Raw genomic sequence first — 21,361 nt, 5'->3', positions numbered from 1 at the left:
CACCCCCATTCTTAAATCCCTTCACTGGCTTCCTGTAACATTTAGAATCCAGTTCCAAATTCTGGCTCTTACTTTCAAAGCATTACACGGTCAGGCTCCTGCGTATGTGGCAGACCTTCACACACAATGGCTCTCTCTCTGTGGTCAAACATGCTAAGTTTGCTCTCGGTTCCACACACCCGCCTAAGGACCCTTGGTGATCCAACTTTTCAGGCTGCAGCAACTAAACTTTGGAATTCTTCGTCTTAACCCTTACAGTGTTCTGATTCTCTTCATTTAAAAAACAGCTAAAACACATCTGTTTGGGGGTCTGTTAAGGGTCGGCAAGAAGAGTAATTCCAAAATATGTAAAAAAAAAAAAAATAGTTTGAGAAGCACCATCAGGTTTGTTGAAATGACATTTGCACCATTTTTTTAATCAAATGTAAGACTGAATGTTCCTGAAAATGTCAAATGGTGTAACCACAAAATAATGATAAATATTCAATATTTTATCCACTTATAGTGTATTTAAGTGGACTTATACTAATAATTACTTCATTTAAAAATCATGTAAATTAAGGATGCTCGATATTGGCTTTTCTGCCGATATCCGATATTGTCCAACTCTTAATTTCCGATACTGATATATTCAGGCTTTTTACACCAAAACTGTTAGGTAACAACATAACATATCTCCTATTGTGGAATTAACACATTATGCCTAATCTTATTGTGATGCCCCACTGGATGCATACATGCAACATGGCTTTCCACATGTAAACACTGTCTGTGGAGAACAACTTCAACTTAAGTTATGGAAAAAAGTGCCAATATGGCACTGCCATATTTATTATGGCAATGCCATATTAGTCATTGCAAATTATTATTAGTCATTGCAAACTGCAATTTTACTATCCATAGGACACACTTGGAAATAGTTCCAAAGCACAGACACAAGACCCGTTTGTGGAGGTCCTCTGCTGTTATGTCTCTCTCCTGCAGTGGAAACGGGGGTCCTAGCAGAGTAGGACCCAGGTAGGACCCACCGCACTCTGACGGTGACGTCAGAGAGGAAACTCGCAGAAAACATAACAGAGGAAATGACAACGAGGAGGTAAACCTCGTGTCTGGTTTGTGTGTTCGTGTACATAGCGCTGGATGCTATGAACTTGTTAGCCACGATTAGCTACGGTTAGCAACCCACTAGTCTAGCGCGTTGTTACACGTCATCAAGTACGCGCCAGTAAACGTCCCATGCTGCATTCATGCAGGTTCGGAAATGCTGACGTTTGCAGCACAAACAAACATCCTTAATATAAATGTTTCCTGATCTCCATGTTTCTCCAGATTAAATGTAATATTTAAAACAATACTATTCCATTAGCTTTATTTAATATAAAAGTTAGAATGTAAGATCATGCCAAACTAGTTGATATGGTGTTTTATGTTGCTTATGTTTTTAAGCAAGGTGAATTATTTGGTACAAAGTTTTTATGGTTACACCACTTAGACATTTTTACCATAATCCTCTAATATATTCTCCTTAAAATGGATTAAAAGCAGAAATTTGATGCTGGGTCCACAAAAAAAGAATGTGTGAAGTTATTCATACGCTTATTTTCACATTTTAACCCTTTAAATTTCACTAAACCACATGGACACAAAAAAATCATTGACCCGTAGACAGATGTTTGAGTAACCTATAGGCACAAAGCTTCAGTATTTCATTCATATTATTACTTATTACATTATTATTCTATTCTTTTTTTTTTTAATTTGAATAAAATGTTTTGAATTTTCTATTCTATTCTTTTCTATATTTTGTATGAAAAGCACTATATAAAGAAATTATACTTTTTTTAAGTTTCACTATGGGTTTAAGAGAGTGGCCATATAACATCCCTGTTTCAAGTTCTCTCTCTGTCCTCTCTCTGTGTCCTGCCTTGGGAACAATAAAGTATATCTTATTATTATTCACTTCCTGTCAGCTCTCTAGGCTACTCCATCTGATAAAAAGGCAGAAAATGGCAAAAAGACTTCAATATAATCACAAATAATAGAAATGATTGTTAGATGCGGTGTCAGACAGTATAGTGGGCCGCGGTAAAAAGACCGCTTCCTGCACTGCGTTGGTGTCTCCTGCAGAGAGGGACAAAGCTGTCCAGACCGCATCAGGCTCAACAGTCCTGATACAACCTGACATTTGGACAAGCCCGGCTCTGTGTGACGTAGCTCTGTTAGAAAGCAGCTTTTACAAATCAAAAAAATGTCAAAAGCGGCAGATCAGAGGAGGCCGCATAGCCGGTCTTTTAATGTATCAAATGGAAAGCAGGAAAAGAGCAGTTCCTTTTCAGTCTTTTTGTGTGACCCAGAGAGCGGACCTTTAAACGGATTTATCCTCATGGAGGTTTGTGTAGCGTAAAGGGATTTACGATATTTCCCATGCTGTACACAGTATCACAGCGGTTAGTGGGGGGGGATTCAGGTTCCCTTTAACCGATTTGAAAAGCTGTGTTAAAAAAGCTGCTAGTACCCCCCCTTCTCAAAAAAAGGAAAGAAAGAAGGTCAGACTGTTCACTTTATACTTTAACCCCACTTTATACTTATATACTGCTCTGACTGAGTCTTATCTGACCCATTTTTCACCTTTTAAAGATGAAAAAACACCTTAAAACTTCTTCTTTTTTTGACAGAAATTTGACAACTTATCCTTATGTCACCCAGAATATACAAAAACTGGAAATATTTCAACCTTCTAAAATTATTCTTATGCAGCTGTGACTCATTTTTATTGAATTTGACCCATATTCATTCAAAGATTTAAAAAAAAAAAAAAATTTTCCCATTTAATATAATTCATTGTTTTCATCCTGTGTTATGTAATGTTGGGCCATTATATAATGTGATTGTATTAAAAAAAAATTTCCATCAACAAAAAGCATACATTACAAATAATCCCCTTTCTCTGCTCTCTGAAAGCTTCATTATGGATTAATCACCAATTTCAAGTCGGAAATTATGTATGAAGACTAATCATGAGAGGATACTGTGAAATGCCAGAATATGAACAGTATGTAAGGGGTTAACATTTTTAAAGCTATGTAATCAGAAAAACAAAAAAATAACCTGTAGTGATGATAAAGTAGAAGAGAATGTTTAGCCGCTCTGCAGATAACTCTTTTAATTAGGGAAGCAGTCATCAAACATTTAAAACCTTAAACCTTCATTTTCCTTTAACGTTAAAGTAGCAGCGTATAAGCTCCAGGCTACGGGTGTGAAACTACATCAAAGTGTTAGGAAAAAGTCTCTAACCAACAGCGAGAGAAAAAAGAAAAAGTGTCCATCATTCGCACTGGGGGGGAGGGGGGAGGGGGGGGGGGGATTTTAAAAAGTGATGGGGGCCCATATGGCTCTGTCACATCTGGAAACATAACAAGAGATAGAAGTCATGGAAAGACAGAAGGCTGCAGCTACAATACAGTATGGTGCTCTTCCTTTAAGACACAGGTAGAATACATAGACCCAGCAGCACATATACATAGAGGAATTAAGGGTGTCAATATTGACAGAGGACATCAGTGAAACGTGGATTACTTGTCGCTGCCTGTTTTTCCAGATGTAGATGAGGTTTTCAGAGAGCTGCTGTCAGATGTGATTTCAGGTTTTGCATAACTAAAAGTTATTTTTCTGGCAAATAAATAGCTTATGATACAGTTATAGTCTTTTTTCATGTTCAGAAAAATACACCAAGTGCAATTTCTTACTTCTTAACTGACTTTTTTGAGTGGATGGGAGTGATGATGTATGTTGGTGAGGACCTATGGTACAGTTTTAAGGATTGTTTATTGCTGCAGACTGTATCAACACGTGTATTTAATCATGTGTACATTTTTACTGTATTGACTATATTATTTATGCTTGTTGTAAGTGTACTGTCTGGTTGCCTTGTGTTGCATGTGTAGCCTCCACTTGGAAAATGAAATAAAAAAATTGGTCACGAAAAAAACTAACTTATTTTAAAGCTTTTTACGGCTTTTTAAGAAAAGGGTCAGTAACCTTCTTTCACTGCTGAGCATGCCAGATTTGAGCAAATAGTGCATTTGTGTGGGACTACTTCCAGCAGCGGATTAACACACAGTTAGTGCTCTAATGAGTACATCTGCCAGCTGGACGGTGTAAGTTGTATATTGTGTTTGGATGTCTTATTATGTAGTAAATCTTCAGTGTGTGTGTGTGTGTGTGTGTGTGTGTGTGTGTGTGTTCATGGTAATGCAGGAAAATGTCAGAAACCATATCTTTTAAAAACATCTTTACACGCTGTAAGAAGTGAAAGTCTTCAGATGCTGTCGGTTTTTACAGCTGTCACTCGGAAATGTAAAACTGGCTCACAACAAAAAATAAAAACTCTTGATTGTTTAACCTTTAAATGTTGAAGCACATCATATCATTGTCTTAAGCTTCCAGGATTTGGGGCTGTGAAGACTGTCAGAGTGTGAAGTTAATATTAGCTTAAACAGCTAAAGTGCACTTAGTCATTTTAAATGTGAACACTATAATACTAACACTACCATTAGTATTTCAATACTGTTCAAACCACCAGTACAGGCATGGCATTTCATTTACAGACAATTACTTCAATTTTGAATCATGTTGACAACATCTAAACTTGGATCTTGTAACATACTGTATAAGCTGGATGTCGCCATTGGCAGCTGAGAACAGAAAGAAAGTCATAGCAGCAACATGCAGCGCCTGAAGCAGCAATATGATACACGGTTAATTATATCAACAAGCACGCTGCTTTCATTGAAAACATGGGAAACATGAACAAGGAACTACAGTGACTTTTAATCAAGCAGCCAGCGCAGAGAAGTAATGGAACCTTTTTCAAATTAATAACAGACTATAAAACATTTTTACACAAACAGAATTAAATCACTGATAACCTCAACACACGTAATAAATTAAATGTTCCCACGCAAATTCTGCAGGAGGCCTTTTATTATTACGCTCTATAAATATTTATCTTACATTTCTATACGGTGCTTTTATTTCTTCACATTTAAGCATGCATCTATGGCTTGCATTCCTTTTGACATGCAGGCTGGGTGCAGAAATAATACAAGGCCAGTGCGAGGAGGGGAGCGGGACCACGTCTGTATATCACTGTCTGATTAATGGCTGTGAAGACCGAGGCTGGAGGTGCAAGAGGGGAGCAGGGGGGGGGTGGGGGGTCTTCAGTCTCTCAATCTTATGTAAACAGAGCTGAAGTTGAGGGAGGCAACGTGCTCATAGGTCTGTACAAAGCAGCAGTGTGTGTGTGAGTAGAGAACATGAATCTAACACAATCAAATGAGATAATTAGAATTAGAATCAGTTCCTTAAACAGTGGCTGCATTTCCACGCACAACAACACCTCATTACTGCTCAAAGGATTATGCTCGCGCAGACACAACCAGTTTGCACTACTTAACATACAATTACATCGCAGCAGCTTCTGTATTACACGAATCCAACTTTCACATTAAACTATTAAACATTCAGAGCTTTCAGGTTAAGTAAGATCATCTACTGCTTTGTATTTTTATTAGTTTTAGTTGTTGTTTGAGAGCAACAACTACATGAATATATCACAAATCTGTTGCAATGTAAAGACGACTAAATACTGACCAAATGTTGTTAACCCTTACATACTGTTCATATTCTGATTCATAATTAGTCTACACCAATTCAGATTCATAAAGTTATCAGTCATTAATACATTTTAGATTTTTTTTATTAAATACAGGTCAAACTTGTACATTTGCATATAAAAATGTGTATCAGCTGCACAAACAAATATAACAAAATAATGCATGTTTCCATTTTTGCATGTATGTAAGGGTTAAGTAATGAAAATGACACTGCAGCTATCCACAGCAGGAACTGAGAATCATTCTGACTAATCATTTTTGATTGCAATAAATCATATCAGAGAGAAGATAAAGTGGATATTCTCGTCTCCTTTGTGACTCACTTCCTTCAGGCAGGTGCTCTGTTGTTCATGGCCAATCAGAGAGACTTGTTCCAACTTATAAGTTTGCCTTACAAGGCTGTTTGAAAAAAAGGAGAAAGCGTCACCTCGCCGTTGCCACAGCTGTCCACGTTGGCGCTTGTTTCATAATGAGTCTGAATTGTGTCCATTTCTCAAAATTACCTCCAGCATTGACAGCTATTTGGTCATTTACAATTAGTATTTTTGTCAGAATACTAATCTGCAGTGAGTTTGATACTGTAGTGAGAAAAAAACTGAATTCCTCCAGCTTCCTATCAGGGGTTAACAGGGTTACTGTAATCATTTTTGGGAAACACAGATATGATGACGGAACATGCCAAGATACTGCAATTTGTGCAGATGTGCTTTTGACCTAACAGTATGTGATATATCCATTGGGATGTAACGTGTAGGAGGTTGAACTGTAGAATACTAAGTTAACAGCACATCATGAGCTTGTGTGTGTACTGTGCAACATAGATGTATTATAAGAGCTGAAGATTGGACCAAAAATGGCGCCCGTTACATCCTATAAGAATAGCTTGGTTGGTGTAAAAAGTTTCTACTTTCCAGATTTGCCTTCACATTATGTGGTCCATTGAATATGCGCCGTAGTGTTTGCCACTGATTCAACTAGGCCCACATACTTTTGTGTTGACGTCGCTGTTTTTTTAAATGCTTTTTCTCATCTCGAGGAAACCTTTACACAATAAAACTTCAGTGGATCAAAAACGAATGATATAAAGAGTCATAATTTACCTTGTTTGCAGTTGGAGGTGTCCTGTCAACAGTTTTACACACATCTCTTTTACAATGGTGGTCTATAGGGAAAATGCTTTTTGGGCTGCAGAGGGATTTTTCAGCTGCAATACCGCAAGTGAACACTGGGGGGTAAATCGGCTGATGGCTGAGTGACAGCAGCCTATCCAGCTCTTGTAACACATCCGTGGTGTGCAAATGGAGTCACAGTCAAAGTGGTTTGCAGCAGGCACAAGAGTAGATTAGACATTGATGTTGGAAGTGGAGAGATAACACAACAGTAGAAATGTTGTGGCAAAAACAGAGAGCGTGGACAGGACTGTGGGTCATAAGGAGTAGAAGAAAATATGAGGCTAGTCTCAGCACAGCCAGCAGGACTAAAATACAGCAGCCATCAACAAATCTCAAAGCCTGCGATGTTGAATACACTCTGGAAAACATCCAGAAATGAAACATTTAGTTAGTTTCAGTTAAAACATGATTCATTCGCCCCATAAAATAAGACCATTAAAACAAAGCATATGACATGAACCATAAAATAAGAATGTGCAAGCGGAGAAATAGATAACAACAGAATTATTCCCTCGGAAGCATTATGCACCAGACAGTAAAAACAGGAGCTGTTAGCATTCACTTCAGAGAATTTCACATGGAGCGTAAATCACCTCAAACTCGGACTCGAAAAGCATTATGCCCGTATAAACATTATCTCACATCATGAATGTCTCCTCAGAAGCTTGTAAAGAAAAAAAAAAGAAAGCAAGAGTGAATTTGATTCAGTGGTATGCGGGAGAGCTTGTGAACCACGAGCTTGTTTACTCTGGTAGAAAAGGCCTCTCTGACAGTGAGGGGTCTTTTATTGACTGGCATTTATCCTCCTGCTTACAAGTGGTTTTATATGCACTGCTCGGTCCTTCCCCTCATAACTGTCTGGCCGGGCGGTGGGGCAAAGTAGGCACAATAAAAGCAGGATGAATATGAAAGTCCTCCTCTCCCATGGTTTACTCGCTGGCCTCAAGCTGGACTTGATGAACGATTATTGCATTCTTTTTTTTCCTCCCTCCCTTTGTGATCGGCAGGCAGACGGATTAATGCATTAGCCTGTGGCTGCCGGAGGGATGAGGACAGCGGCTGAGACATTTGTCTCACAGAAAGACGTAAATCGGAACCTATCGGTCTCCTTCCAGCTAACAGTTTTTTAAGCCTCTACCCACACAAAGCAGCGTGTGGCCGGAGTGAAGTGGCACCTCGACCGATCTGGGTCACTGTTTGACTTCAGTCTAGATGAATGGCAGTCAAAGCCTCAAAATGCTAACATATTATAAAAGAATGAAAAGCACAACAAACTGCACATATGCACAATCACACGCAGAAAAACCGCAGAGCTGGAGCACAGTCCGACCCATTTATTGCTTAAAACCAGATGGAATGTGAGATTCCCTCAATTTGGAGCACATTGATCGGGCTATTTGATAAAGATCTATCTCACCTTCATCTAATCCCTCCCAAATTTGAACCGCTGGGCTGCTCTGCTATCAGTTCTATCAAACTTTGTCCATCTCAGAGCTGGTGGGAGGACAGTGGTGTCAGAGCCATTAAAGGGCACGGTGTAGACTCCAATATAGAAGCAGCAGAGAAGATAGAAAGTAGAATCTGCTGAGACAGCTGAGAGTGCAGATGTATATCGATACGGCTTGAACTGATGCAGAAGTGAAGGTTTTTTTTTTGTTTCTCTTTCTGTCTTCAGCAAAGGATGCATTAAGACAATTGGATTATACACACAGCTAATGATTGTACCACTAATTGCATTGAGCTTTTGGAGATATAAAGTCAGACAAGACCTAAGCTCTGACTATTCCAGCCCTCTAGCACAGGGTTGAGAAAGCTTTCAGAGAGCCCCAGCGGTCTAGAAGGGACAAAGTTAAAGATGTAGTTAGAGACCCCGGTTCCATAAAAGACTCTGATTGGGCGAATGGGATTAAAATGAGTTTGACTGAGTGAGCTAAAAGGTGAAATGGCTTTAAAACCCATTTGGAAGTCCCGGTAGGAAATTTGTTGCTGTTGACTGGAAGAAATCTTATAAGTGCACACAACAAATCGCTGGTGGAGGATACAGCTCAGATGACCTTTACGAAACCCAAATAGCAGATATCAGTAAACTTGCTTCTTTTCATCCTCCCGAACTATATTGTTTTGTTGTTGTTGTTTCTATCATTAGCATCATAATCAGGCATGTAGTTGATTTCTCCCCCTCAAGAGCTGCACTGTTTAATGAGCTATGGATGACATATATTGCACTAAAGGTAGCTGTCGATCATCGTCTTCCTTCAGGGGGGTAACACAGGAACACAGTGTCTTACTAATGGGAATAAGACCGGCTGAAAAGAGGCTATATTGACAATGGTTATCTTCAGGGCAATGCGGTCGATCCATCCAGGGTTGTTAACAAAACAGGTCACACACACAAAGTCGAGCTGCTATCTTCTGGCAGATGATACTGTGAATGAATGATAACCTCCAGTGCCAATTAGCACATACGATTGCATTCTGACAATTGTGGCCAAACACTGGCACAGAAATGAATCTGCCCTGCAATATACTGCATTTGCATGAAATATCCATTTGCTGGAAGTACATTTTTGTGCAAATAAAGTGGCATTACTTTGTTGCTGAAGCCCTTCAGGAACAAAACTTTTTCTCCCCTGCAGTGCCGGATCTGTTCACACCTCAAGTCTTATCTGGGGCCAAAATCCCTCCAAATATGTTTTGTTTGGTCTTCTTCATATCACTTTCACCCTTCTTCGCACTCCAGTCTCCACCCTCTGGCCCGTTCCTCCTGCTATCTCTCCTGTTCTAACTTTCGATTTTCGCTTGTGGTTGACTTTCGGGAGAGGTTGATGTTTGAGAGAGGCTGCCGTGCCTCAGTGGAGCACGACTCTCTTTCCTTCTATTGCTCTGTCCTTTCAGCCCTCCACCGCTCCCTCGCCCCCTCCCTCCCACTTGACTGAACTTAAGATAGAGGGGTCTGCAGGGTTACAGGCAGCCTGTGGAGACCGGGGGACTGAGCAGCCGCGGGAGGAATGGCGATGGGGGCCAGGAGGCTAATAGCCTCTCGGTCAGCAACCGGTAAAGATGTCTGTCAGCCTCTCACGTAACCGATGGTGAAGCGACAGCCAAAGTTACTGACGATTTGTCCGCTATGCCCTGGTTGGGTTATAAAACTGACGGAATGTAAACAATGTTCTCAGAAGGAGAGTGTGAAAGAAAGTGTGGGTTATATCATCAGCTCTATTCAGACATGAAATCTGTTCAATTGTTGGCTAAAGACTCTTTGGTCTTTGAACAGAGGTGTCTGTTACATAAACGTTCAGTAATGGTTCAAAATGAAGCAGAAGTGAGTATGGAAGTAAAAATATGAAGAAAATGTTCTCAGTTCTCTCAGTAATGGATTTTAAAACTTGTCTTGTGGTTGATCATTTCTTATATAAAAGAGATCTGCTTAAATTCACTGTGACATTGTCCAAACATAATCAAATGATAAGATGTGATTCATTTGATCTGTATTTGCTTGCATGCTTCGTGGAAAGTGTTTTGCTTCAGAATGTTTGAACTATGAAGAAAGAATCTGAACATTTGATGGTTTCATTATCATTGTGGTGTTCTGAGACAAAAGAGCTCATTCGCAGTGATATGTTACAAAACAGATTTTTATTTTCCTTCATATATAAGACAAGATAATTAAAATATAATCACGCTGCTTTTGGAAGTGTAGAGTAGTTTTGTCCTCTGAACCTTTGGCTGTTTTTGTTTTTCACTCTGCTGCTGAGAAATGTCATACTTTGAAATATCCTGAGAAGGTTTTATGAAAAGAAATGATTAACACAACTTAAAAATAGTTTTGGGGGTTTTTGGGCAAAATCTTAAGTTATAAGATTTTACATCATTTTCAAGTAGATTTATCCTCATTTATCCTCATGGTGATAGTAGACCTGTCACCATTACTACTTTTGTTGGACGAAATATTGTCTCAGAAATAATCGCGATAAACGATATTATTTGAAGATCATTTTATACCAGGGGGTGGGATTGGAGAGTGGACAGTCTCCACTCAGGACGTACACAGTGAGGAATGGAGGACACTACTTGTTTAACCAATGTGACATGAATAGCCTCTTAGCTGCTAATGTGAAGTGTGGCAATACTGAGGTAAAAAAAATGATCAAAGTCACGTCCATGTATCATATGATAAGTCCATATATATACATGCTGATGATTACATTATTGTACGATATGTCAACATAATTATTGTGACAGGCCTAGGTGATTGGTGAATTTTTATGCAAAAGAGTTCAAACTTGTTAAGGAAGGAAGTGGTAGGAAGTGTTACAAGGTTGAACCGAGTGAGTTTCACTTGAAAAGTAACTCAGGTGCTTATTCAAACATGACGCCGACATGTCAAATTACATGCATTTACACAGTGAGGTGCATGTCTGAAAGGAGCCATAGTATCCAAGGCTGCAGGAGACAGAATGGCTACAGAAAAGCAAACAGAGCCCTTTTCTTTTCCCGCTCTCCACTTTCTGTGGTAAAGTGGCAAGTTAAAGCCTTTAAATGTTTTTCTATTCTCGGATCCTCTTTGCTTCCTGCATCAGATATCCCAACGTACCACTGGTGGGTGAGAGGCTGCATGCTAAGCGCCACTCTGCAGCCTGTTGATGGCTGCAAAAAGCACCACGGCTCCAATTAGGCCCCAACACTATAATCATGACTGAGGAAGAGAAACGAGGACAGGACGGAAAAGTAGGACGAGAATGTCAAATGAAAAATAGGATCAGAAATTCATGGAGAAGAGTTAGACTTTTTTTTTTTTTTTTAAGTGTTATGTCTTATAGGGGCATCACTCAGGTGCTGCTCAGATGGCAAAACGGCTAAACGACAGCACCATTACCCAAACAATGAAGGAGATAGAGGGGACTTATACAAAGAGGCCAATACATTTCTCGGATTATTGTAGAGGTGGGAGAAGAAGAAAAAAAAAGAAGAGACTGATAGAAAAGGGGGGATTGGAAAGGGGAGACGGGGTGAGAAAGTTAAGGAAATACATTTAAAAAAGAGGTGCATGAGGAGAACAATGACAGGGAATAAGAGAAGGTATAAAAGCAAATGAGGAACACGAGATTAGCGAGGGATAGGAAAGAAAATGAGCAACAACACCGATGGTTTCTCTTCAGTGAGGAACATTACAGTGATTTAGGCAAAGCAGATGAAGCAGAATATGAAGCCATCGAATCTATCGGACAACCCCCCCCCCCCCCCTTTTTTTTTTATCTACTTCTCCGAGCCTTTACACATACTCTTAAACCGCTCTCTGGGCCTCATAACATAATACACAACCGACTCCATAAATTCCAAAAGGCTCCATATCTAAATTCAGAGAATTCCAGTTGCTGCCCTCATGCGATGCTCTTATCAGACCTTACGCTGCGAGTCGGTATCATCTATCTAAATCATGAGCTGGCGGCTCGTACAGGGTGTGTGTGTGTGTGTGTGTGTGTGTGTGTGTGCCTGTGGGTGCAGATTACGTGGTAGCAGTGCTGTCTTTCTCCTGCACGGATCTGCCGTGTGGTTGACATAAAGCTGCTGGCACGTCTCCTGGAACATCATGTTTATGGTGCATTTTAGCAGATTGGAAAAATACTGAGCAGCCAAAGTGAAGCTGATGGAGATGTTTGATAGTTTCTCCAGCATCTTCTGATGAGACTTGTCACTGCTGTCAACTACAGTATGGCAGCAAGATGAGTTTCCAAACCCATACTTTCTCTCAGTATTTGACTGTATAAGGAGCATTTTGATCTGTTTAAACTTCAAGTAAATTACATTTTTCAACATTATACATTTTCACTTGTTCCTGATGTCCAAACTATTCCATAAAGGTTCATGTGCCTGCAGGTTTCTCAGTTCCAACCAAGCAGCAACACACCAGGCTCCACTCATTTAATCAGCTGATCTAAGTCTTCAGACACTTGATTGGTTGAATCATGGGTGCTCTTGATTGGTTGGAACAAAAACCTGCAGACACACAGCACACCCTTTATGGAATAGTTTGGACATGCTTGTGTTAGAGGATAGAGCACTGAACTGTACAAAACACTGTACTCCCAAAATAAACTACTCAGATCTCATAAAAGGGGAACTCCACCAATTTTACAAGTCTTTTTATAGTTGTTGGGAAGTACTACTACTTTTTTTACACAAAAAAGCTGTATAAAGCTGTTTGTGTCTCCAGAGAGAGAGATACATAAAATCTGGTAAATTGCATCAAGGGATGTCACGAGGCAGTGTCAGTTAAGGCTTAAGACTATGAGTTTGAAATCTGAAGTACAACTGGACTACGAAAATGGAGGATGGCCTGTAACCAGCTATTTTTTTGGGTTAATAATTTTACTGTCTACATTTCTCTTTCAATGTTTGACTAAGCTGGTTTTGTTTACTCCTATTTCTTGTCTTGTCTGACTTCTTTTTACCAATGTTTCTGGGCTCCCAGATCTCATTTGTGAGTCGATCTTATCACGACCAATAGAAGCACTGACCGTGGCTATGAAAATAAAACATGTAGTTGTCCGTTGCTTTGCTTTAAAGTCAATGTACAGCATCGCTTCTTTCTGCATAGCCTCCTCCAGGTGACTGAGGGATCGCTTCAACAAGCCGCTATAAAACGCTCATCAATCACTGAGGCTAATCTCAGGTTCTCGCTGACACTTTCATTGTGCGGGGCCTTTTCTATACGGCTGCCTCCACATAATGCTTTGACAGAGCGCCGGCCCTGCAGCTCCCCTGCCGCTCTCGATTGCCGCGCCTTTGAAGTGATGCACTGGCCGAGCTCGGGCTAATCTGGACATCTGGAGACCCGGCGGGTGAGGCGGGACGGAAAGGCAAAGGCTCGGTGTGTGTATAGGTGACCTCAGCCCAGCTTTGTGTGGAATGAAAAATAGCCATTGAAATCCAACTGAAAAGAGGCTGTGGCTTTATGCACTTGAACTCCAGTGAAAAATGGAACGTCGCTTAGAGTTCTTCCATGTCCATCTTCAGTTCTATTAGCCTGAGTTCACACCTGCAACATGGGTGAACTGGCCTCAGAGCACAGAGGGAGACTTGGATGGGAACAATACCACAGTCCGAAAAAGAAAAAAGTCTTGAGGAAAGGTCTGCAATATGGTTTGGAGAAGCAGAGGGAGGAAGTATATTTCTAATCACAAGTAAAACCCTCGGGCCACCTCTACAATTTTTGTGTTTCTGTCCTCGAGCCTCACCAGCAATTTTTTTTTTTGGGTCCTCCAATCTCAGACAGCGCTCTTGGCAGAAGGAACACAAACAGCCCTATTCAAAAATAAACACAGCAATTTTGTACGTGTTTACCTTTCATTCTGCCATATCTATCTGTGATTCGCTGCCCCCCCCCCCCCCAAACTGTGCCGTTCCATTTCACAGAGAAGGCCGCGTTTCTCTGCCCCCACTGTACAAATGAACGGGCTCGACGGTGAGCGCGCTTATTTCGGCGCAATCATTTCTATCTCGTCCCCCTATTGCTTTCTTGTTGTTCTGTTATGGGGTGCATGCTGACCCCTTCCTCCGTGCCAAGCTGTGAGGCTTTATTGGCGCCGGCGCGGGGATGTGCTTATGAAAAGTGTTTATTTTGTTGCTGTGAAAAGAGGCATGTCTTTATTTTCCCCGCAGACAACACGTGGACGGGTGCATGGCCCCGAGTTTTAAAGTCAAGATTCTCTGAGGCAAACAGAGAAATGTTCTCCTTGAAATAAATGATAGCAATCATTTTGCAGCATCGGACCTCATTCAAATGTCCCTGTAAAGCCTGAACGAACTATTTCACTGTCACAGTGAGGAATGGATGATTTTATGTGCCATTTAGTAATGCTGAATGCATTTTGGGACTCATTTTGTAATTATATCAATAATTTCCTCTTCCCATCAGTTACTGATACATTTCCCAGAGTGCTCTGTGGTCATCTGAAAGCATAGTTATTATTAAATTAATAAGAAGTGACTGCAAAAACAAACAACTGTCAAAATGAATAGAGATGATGGGTGAAATTCAATATACGGAAAAAAGTCTCTTTTTAAATGATGGATTTGCACATAGGTGATGCACCATTCACTAACTAGATATACAAATATACTAGGGCTGTCAATCTTCCTCTGTTTACCCATTCAAATTTCATTCTTTATTGTTTTTAATATTCAAATTATATTTGAATATTTAATGGTCAGATTTAGTCTATTAGAAGTATTTACAGTGTACTTATAGAGAGGCTTATATGTTGCCAACGCCACTGTCAATGTGGTTATTTTACATTCTGACCATTAGAGGGCATCTCAACATTACCAAGAAACAGGCTTATGCTTTCAGCTAGCTGTTAAGTAATAAGCAAGCTAACGTTGTCAACTTGAATGAGCACTGTCAATTTCAACACATTCTTCTCATTGTTGCCTATTTCAATAACCTGAGCAAAAGCCAGTGTCGCATAAACATGAGATAAATAAATGCTCCGTTTAGCGCATTAATAATCGTAACATTTAAAATAAAATGAGCGATATTTGGTTTTGTAGGTTAACTCGTACATTTCAAATATTTCAAATATTCATTTGTTTATTGTTAGAAATCCACGCATTTGCTTCACTTTGCGCCATTTCTGTTGTGACGCTAATGGTAGCGCTCTGAATGTGAGACAATCTCAGAAAACTTTATTGTTCAGACGTGACAAAAGCACTTCTTTGTCACATGCAGGGAGGTCAAGACGAAACGGATAAGATTTTCTAACATTAGCTAACACAATTATATAAAATTATATGATTTGGGTTTTTTTTACTCTTCAAATTATATTTGTATACCAAAATTCATTGTAACAGCCCTAAATCATACAGTATTATTATCATGCTATATTTATGCTTGCATTAATGAACAGTGTTAAAAAGGAGTCTTGCTGCATATATTTGGTTATTTGTATTGTCAAGGTGAAGTGTGTAAAAGTTGAAACTCTTCTGGCTTTATCATATTATTTTTATACTGCACAAAGACACCTAAACATTGAAGGAGAATTCTAGTTAATACAGCTTAGGTCTTATTGTTGTAGTTTTGGCAACGTTGTTATCGGTTACAACACTCATCTTATTACAGTCAGTGCTGAGATCTAGGAACACAATGCATGAAGCAATGGGGAAAAAAATCATGAGCGGACAGATGATTACACAGGTTGTAAACAAGCCAACAGATTAGTCAGATGATAGAGCCTTTAATTTAGAGGGAAATCTGAATGGGAACGTTACTGTAATATCAATAATAATCGGTTAAAGATGAAGCAACACTGCCATCGATGTTTACAGTCAGTCCGTGTAATAATTTTACCACTTGGAAGTGTCCAACCTGGGAGTTTGTGTACAGATCAGTCTAATCACCTGATTGCATGGATATGACAGACTTGTAGCAGCTGCAGTGTGGTTGTATGAAAGGTAACACCACTACTTAGAGCAGAGTAATAATAATAATAATCTAAAGTCAGACTGAAACTGACATTTAAATAAAGAACAGCTGCTGCAAATCATTTGAAATAAGTCAACAACTGCACCTGGAAATTAGACTATTGTATGAAATTCAGTCACATTCTCGCTGCTGTTTCTCACTACAGAGCCAATCCTCTCACTGTGCTGACAAATACCAATGCTCTTCACACAAAAAAAGAGTAAAACATCTTAAACAGGAACACCACTTTTTTTGTGCTGGATGCATAACTTGCATACACACAGCACTGATTTTCTCAAGTTTTTTTGGTGCTCATTTTAACAGCGTTACAAAAGAATGCACATAAATATCAATAAATCATAACTGATATCTAACAAAATAACCATTATTGACTGAAAAGGTGTAGGCTGGAGGCTTTAAGTTATTACACCCACAATACAAAACCATAGTCCCAAAATAGCAAATCAAACATTTCATTCACCATTATATTCACACCTCAGTTTTATATTTGTTTACTATGTTATTTTTTTGCTTTTGTTTTTAATTTACAAAGTGTACTTCACTTATTTAATTCTGTGTCACTTATTCAATGAATTAACCTCTTTAACAGTTATACATCTATTTTTTTATATTTGTTTACAGATACAGTTCAATGTATTCTGTATTCTTTGGCTCTAATCATGATGTAACAGGCATAATTATAAAAAAAAGTAGATTACTGGCTAACTGTAGCCTCAGTGTGTGAGGTCTGCTTTTGCTTTTTTTCCTGTTCTGAGGCAGTAAACACCACAAAATCAGCCAAAAACACTGCAATACTTAATTTAACAAGCTAATCTGGGATGATAAACAGTATCATTAAGCGTGATAATCAACACAGCTACAGCCTTCCTGTGCTCATGTAAACTCATGTAAGACATTATCAGCGGTTTACACAAGCCAAGTGTTTGTAGACAATGTCTGACCTTGTATGGAGACTTTTGGATGTTCTCTCTTGGTGCACTCTGGTTGGGTCAGCGGGTCAAACAACGACAGGCTCGGGGTCGTCGCAGAGTTCTGCGTGAAAACGGTCGGGAGGAAGAGGAGCAGGAAGAGGAGAGTGGAGTCCTGCAACGATGCTGTCATGGTGATGACCTCTCCTCTAACTGCCAAGGTGGGCCTCTGGGATACAGCTGTAGAAGGAAAAAGAGACAGAAGAAGAAGTTCAGCAACTCGGTGCAGCATTTTTCGATCTGACTTCAAAGAAAAGTATCTGTTGAATCCTTTCTTTTCTCAAACTTTCAATTCATCTCAAAGAACCGACAGAAGAATAGAAAGAGTAATGCAAAAGGTATGAAATGTTTGTCAAAAGGACACAATATCCACAAGATAAAAGCAACAATGTCCAGGGCTGTGGAGACAAGCAACAAAGTGAAAGAAGAAGAAGAAAGAGAGACATGGAGAGTGTGAAGGACGCCAATCGGCAAAAAAATGCTCCCCATGAAAACTGCTGGGCTTCCGCAGCGAGCCGTTTCAAACAAGTACCTAACCTCTAACCCTCCAGATAATTATTTAAAATGTGCAATTAAACTTTTGGAAGTTAATTTAATGGCTGATTAAAATTGGAAAATTGAAGGCAATAGCCGACTGTTCAATGAGGCGGAAGTTTCCACAAGTCGATGGAGCAGAATGGAATTTCGCTTAACGTCCGAGCCCCAAGACTCTTTAGAAATGTGCAGCTATTTTCTTTGATCTGTGTACATTCAGACGGATATTTTTACTAGGATGCATGCAAAAATCAAAATTATCATCAGATGTTAATGTGAGCTGATCCAGGCAGCAAATACACACACACACACACACACACACACACACACACACACACACACACACACACACACATTCCTGCACAAAACACACATACAGACACTCTCCTGAGTAAATGTAATCTACTCCAGTCATAACATATGAGTCTACAGTGCTGAGTTGAAACCAGCAGTTCATCATCTACTGTACCTGTCCTGCACTTTCTTATGATGTTAGCTTAGCGAGGTGTAATATCATTGAAGTAGATTGAAAACTGAGAGCTACAACTTTTCTGCACCACTCTGGCTGGGTTACATCTCTCTGTAGTGTTTTTCCTCACTAATGCTTCAATCAATAACAAATTATTAGCTTGGTTGAGCTGCAAATCAACCATATTGCCCTGCAATCAATTATCCCCTCTCACTACAGCTGGTAACTAATTAAGCAAATGCACAGTGCTCGTGTTTGTCATTACAATACAGTGGAGTCAACAGGCCTCCCAAAGCTACTGCCAACAAACGTGCTGTTGATGAAACAGGTGGGAAGTGTTCAATGTACTCTGTTGGTAGATTTGATTGGGCCGAGCTGGAAGCGTCTCAAGTTTTAGTGTTAGTTGATAGGTCACATTCAGACTGAAAATAACATTAAAAAACATAAGGGGATGTGTTGCTGTCAGCGTGTTGCTATGGATACAGGTGAGATGATAGAATATGATTCAGAAAGTCCAGTTTGAGTAATAGATCCAAAGGTTTCAGGTTTGATAATGTCTAAAAAATGTCAACTATGCACATATTTTTCTTAAGTTTGCCATCCAAACTGAATTGTGATACCTAGGGCCGGACTGATACTGCATTTCTGGGGCCAATTCCGACATTAGGGAGTAAAAAACCGATATCAGCCGATATACAGTATACATAAACAGTGAATTTTTGCAGCAATCTCTCAAATGTGGTTATCAAACACCTGTGGCAAAGATATGTAATGGTGGAAGGACATACAGTTTAAGAATGAACTTTATCATTTAAAGTGAAATCAGTGCACTGAAACAATAAATTTCACTGGGAATTTAATATATATATAAATGACTATGAACAAAAACATATGTATGTATATATTCAATGTAAATTCAGATCATCATTTGGATCAAATATACATAAAATGCTGCTTATACATCTTTTAAATAAAATTGGCGCATATCGAACTGCATAATCACTGATACCTATATATATATATATAGTCATAATAGTAAGTAAGTAGTCATAATAGAAAGAACCCTCTCCTCTACATGAGCCAGCTGCTTTACGCTGCTCATATCAGGCAGATGTCTGGTTTTCAAAGCTTTCTATTTCAATCCCTCTTTACTCACTATATGGACCATGTCAGTGTTTCTAGCATTTCTCAATCCTACTTGTGGCAAACCTTCCTTCTCTTCCTTGATGAATTTGATTAAAATGACTGCCTTTGTTTTAAGTCGATCAGAGGTTGGTGTCTTCCAGGTTTTGATTGATTGAACAAACATCAGAGAGTTAATAAGGCATGGGCTGAGAGGAGATGCTTCAGTGTTTGAGGTCTTCCAGGAGTTGGATTGAGAACCACAGTGATATAATATATGACCTGCTTGCTGCTCACATTTTACTCTTAAGGTTTTGTGAAACATATTCTCTGATTCTCCCCATTTAGGTCCAGTAACCTGTTACCAAAACCTTGGCAAGATCGTATTACAGTGTGGTCTATGAGCCAACATGACACTCCAACACCAAGCTGAGTTTTCTCTGTCTACACTAGACCAGAGGGTTGTATTTGTTGTTTGTTTTTTTCAATCAATTTTTGAAGGCACTTCCAAAAAAGATCAGTGTTTGGATGTTCAAAAATCACTAACATACAGTGGAAAGAAGGTCAAAAAGAAGTAGGAAAAAAAGATGTTGGGCATGATTTTGATTTGGTTTTCATCAGCTTTACAGAAGTGAAAGTACACTTGAAAGCAGATGAGGGTGAGTGGTCTGTGGTAGTGGTGCTTGGCATGAGTCATCCAGCATTTTGACCGTGTAGATGTCAGTATGTCCTTACTGAGGATATACTGATGCTGTAGGTGAGAACCTCAGAGATCACCTTGGACTAGTTCCACTTCTAGTTCTCTTTATATTTGACTTCATTACATGTGGAGTCCCTCAAGGACCGATCTAGTCTTCATTACAGACTCCCCCATTATTGACTTTATTGGAAAGACCTGACACTTCCTGCTATGTAGACAGTGATTAAGATGGAATCTCTGCACGGTTGCTTAACTGATGTTTGAACGTCTTACAAATACATTCTAACAAAATGTAATGCTTTTCTTACCTTTCTTTTAGGTTTTAAAAGTCATATTTGACTCTAGTTTTATTTTTAGTAACTTTAACAAGCATCCTGTTACCTGCATCACCCAAAGTGAAGCAGAGCACCTCCTGTTGTAGCGTTTCATTAAATCGGGAAGATGAGACCATATGTTCCCTGATTTTAGCATCTCCTGATTGGTTGTGTTGTTTGTTTCATAATTGATTTAAAGTCATTAGCAGTTACTTTATAAGCTTGGCAGTGACTGAGTGTCTGGCTGTTGCTCTGAAATCTTGGTTTTCCCTGTACCCAACATTCAGTTATGAGCTACTATGGTATAGAAACATATCTGGGTATTTATTATAACAGCGGACTCTCCCTTCACTTTAAAGGGGAAGCATGACAGAGAAACTAAAGGTTGACATACGTAAATGTCCCTGATTGAAATCTAACCGTGCACATTATGCTTACAGGGTATGCATTTCTGCCCTGAAGGACACCCTCATTTCTTTATTCCCCATCTTCTGCAGAAGCAGGTTTGGCAGGTACTTAATTCACATTAAATCACTGAGTCCTGAAAGTCAAAGGCTGACTCTACAAATCCTCTCATTAGTCTAAAAGCTGGACTGAGAGCGGGCATGGCAGGAGATCGTGACAGATGCCCAGCACTCTGCTGTACGTTCAGACTTTGGCATGGACACACACGTATGCAAGATGGAGGTTAGTGCGTGGATGTCAAAAATATTCAGAAGAAAGTCATATCATACACTCAAGCAAACCCGGATACCTGCATACACACACATACACACACAGTCCCAGCTCCGAAGACAGGCAAAATCCAGCCATAGACAGCTGGTCACACTCCATATTGGGTCACAGCGAGTGGCCAGAACTGACGCATGCTGTGTGCCAACATCCACTCCTTTTGTGTGTATGTGTGTGTATATATGTGTGTG

At 39.6% G+C, this 21,361-nt stretch overlaps 1 protein-coding gene across 1 annotated transcript in view; it reads right to left on the bottom strand.

Annotated features, from left to right (window-relative positions):
* Window positions 1-17,461, bottom strand: part of sema5ba (sema domain, seven thrombospondin repeats (type 1 and type 1-like), transmembrane domain (TM) and short cytoplasmic domain, (semaphorin) 5Ba) — a 108,028-nt gene extending 90,567 nt beyond the window's left edge. Inside the window, exon 1 of the mRNA XM_053329178.1 lies at window positions 17,273-17,461. Within this exon, the coding sequence (XP_053185153.1) occupies window positions 17,273-17,432 (160 nt within the window). The 5' untranslated portion in view covers window positions 17,433-17,461. The remainder of the gene's footprint in view (window positions 1-17,272) is intronic.
* Window positions 17,462-21,361: the final 3,900 nt, after the last annotated feature.

Source organism: Scomber japonicus, chromosome 11, assembly GCF_027409825.1.
Source record: "Scomber japonicus isolate fScoJap1 chromosome 11, fScoJap1.pri, whole genome shotgun sequence".
Classification (NCBI taxonomy): domain Eukaryota; kingdom Metazoa; phylum Chordata; class Actinopteri; order Scombriformes; family Scombridae; genus Scomber; species Scomber japonicus.
The sequence above is the reverse complement of the archived record's forward strand: the minus strand, read 5'-3'. Positions and strand labels throughout refer to the sequence as shown.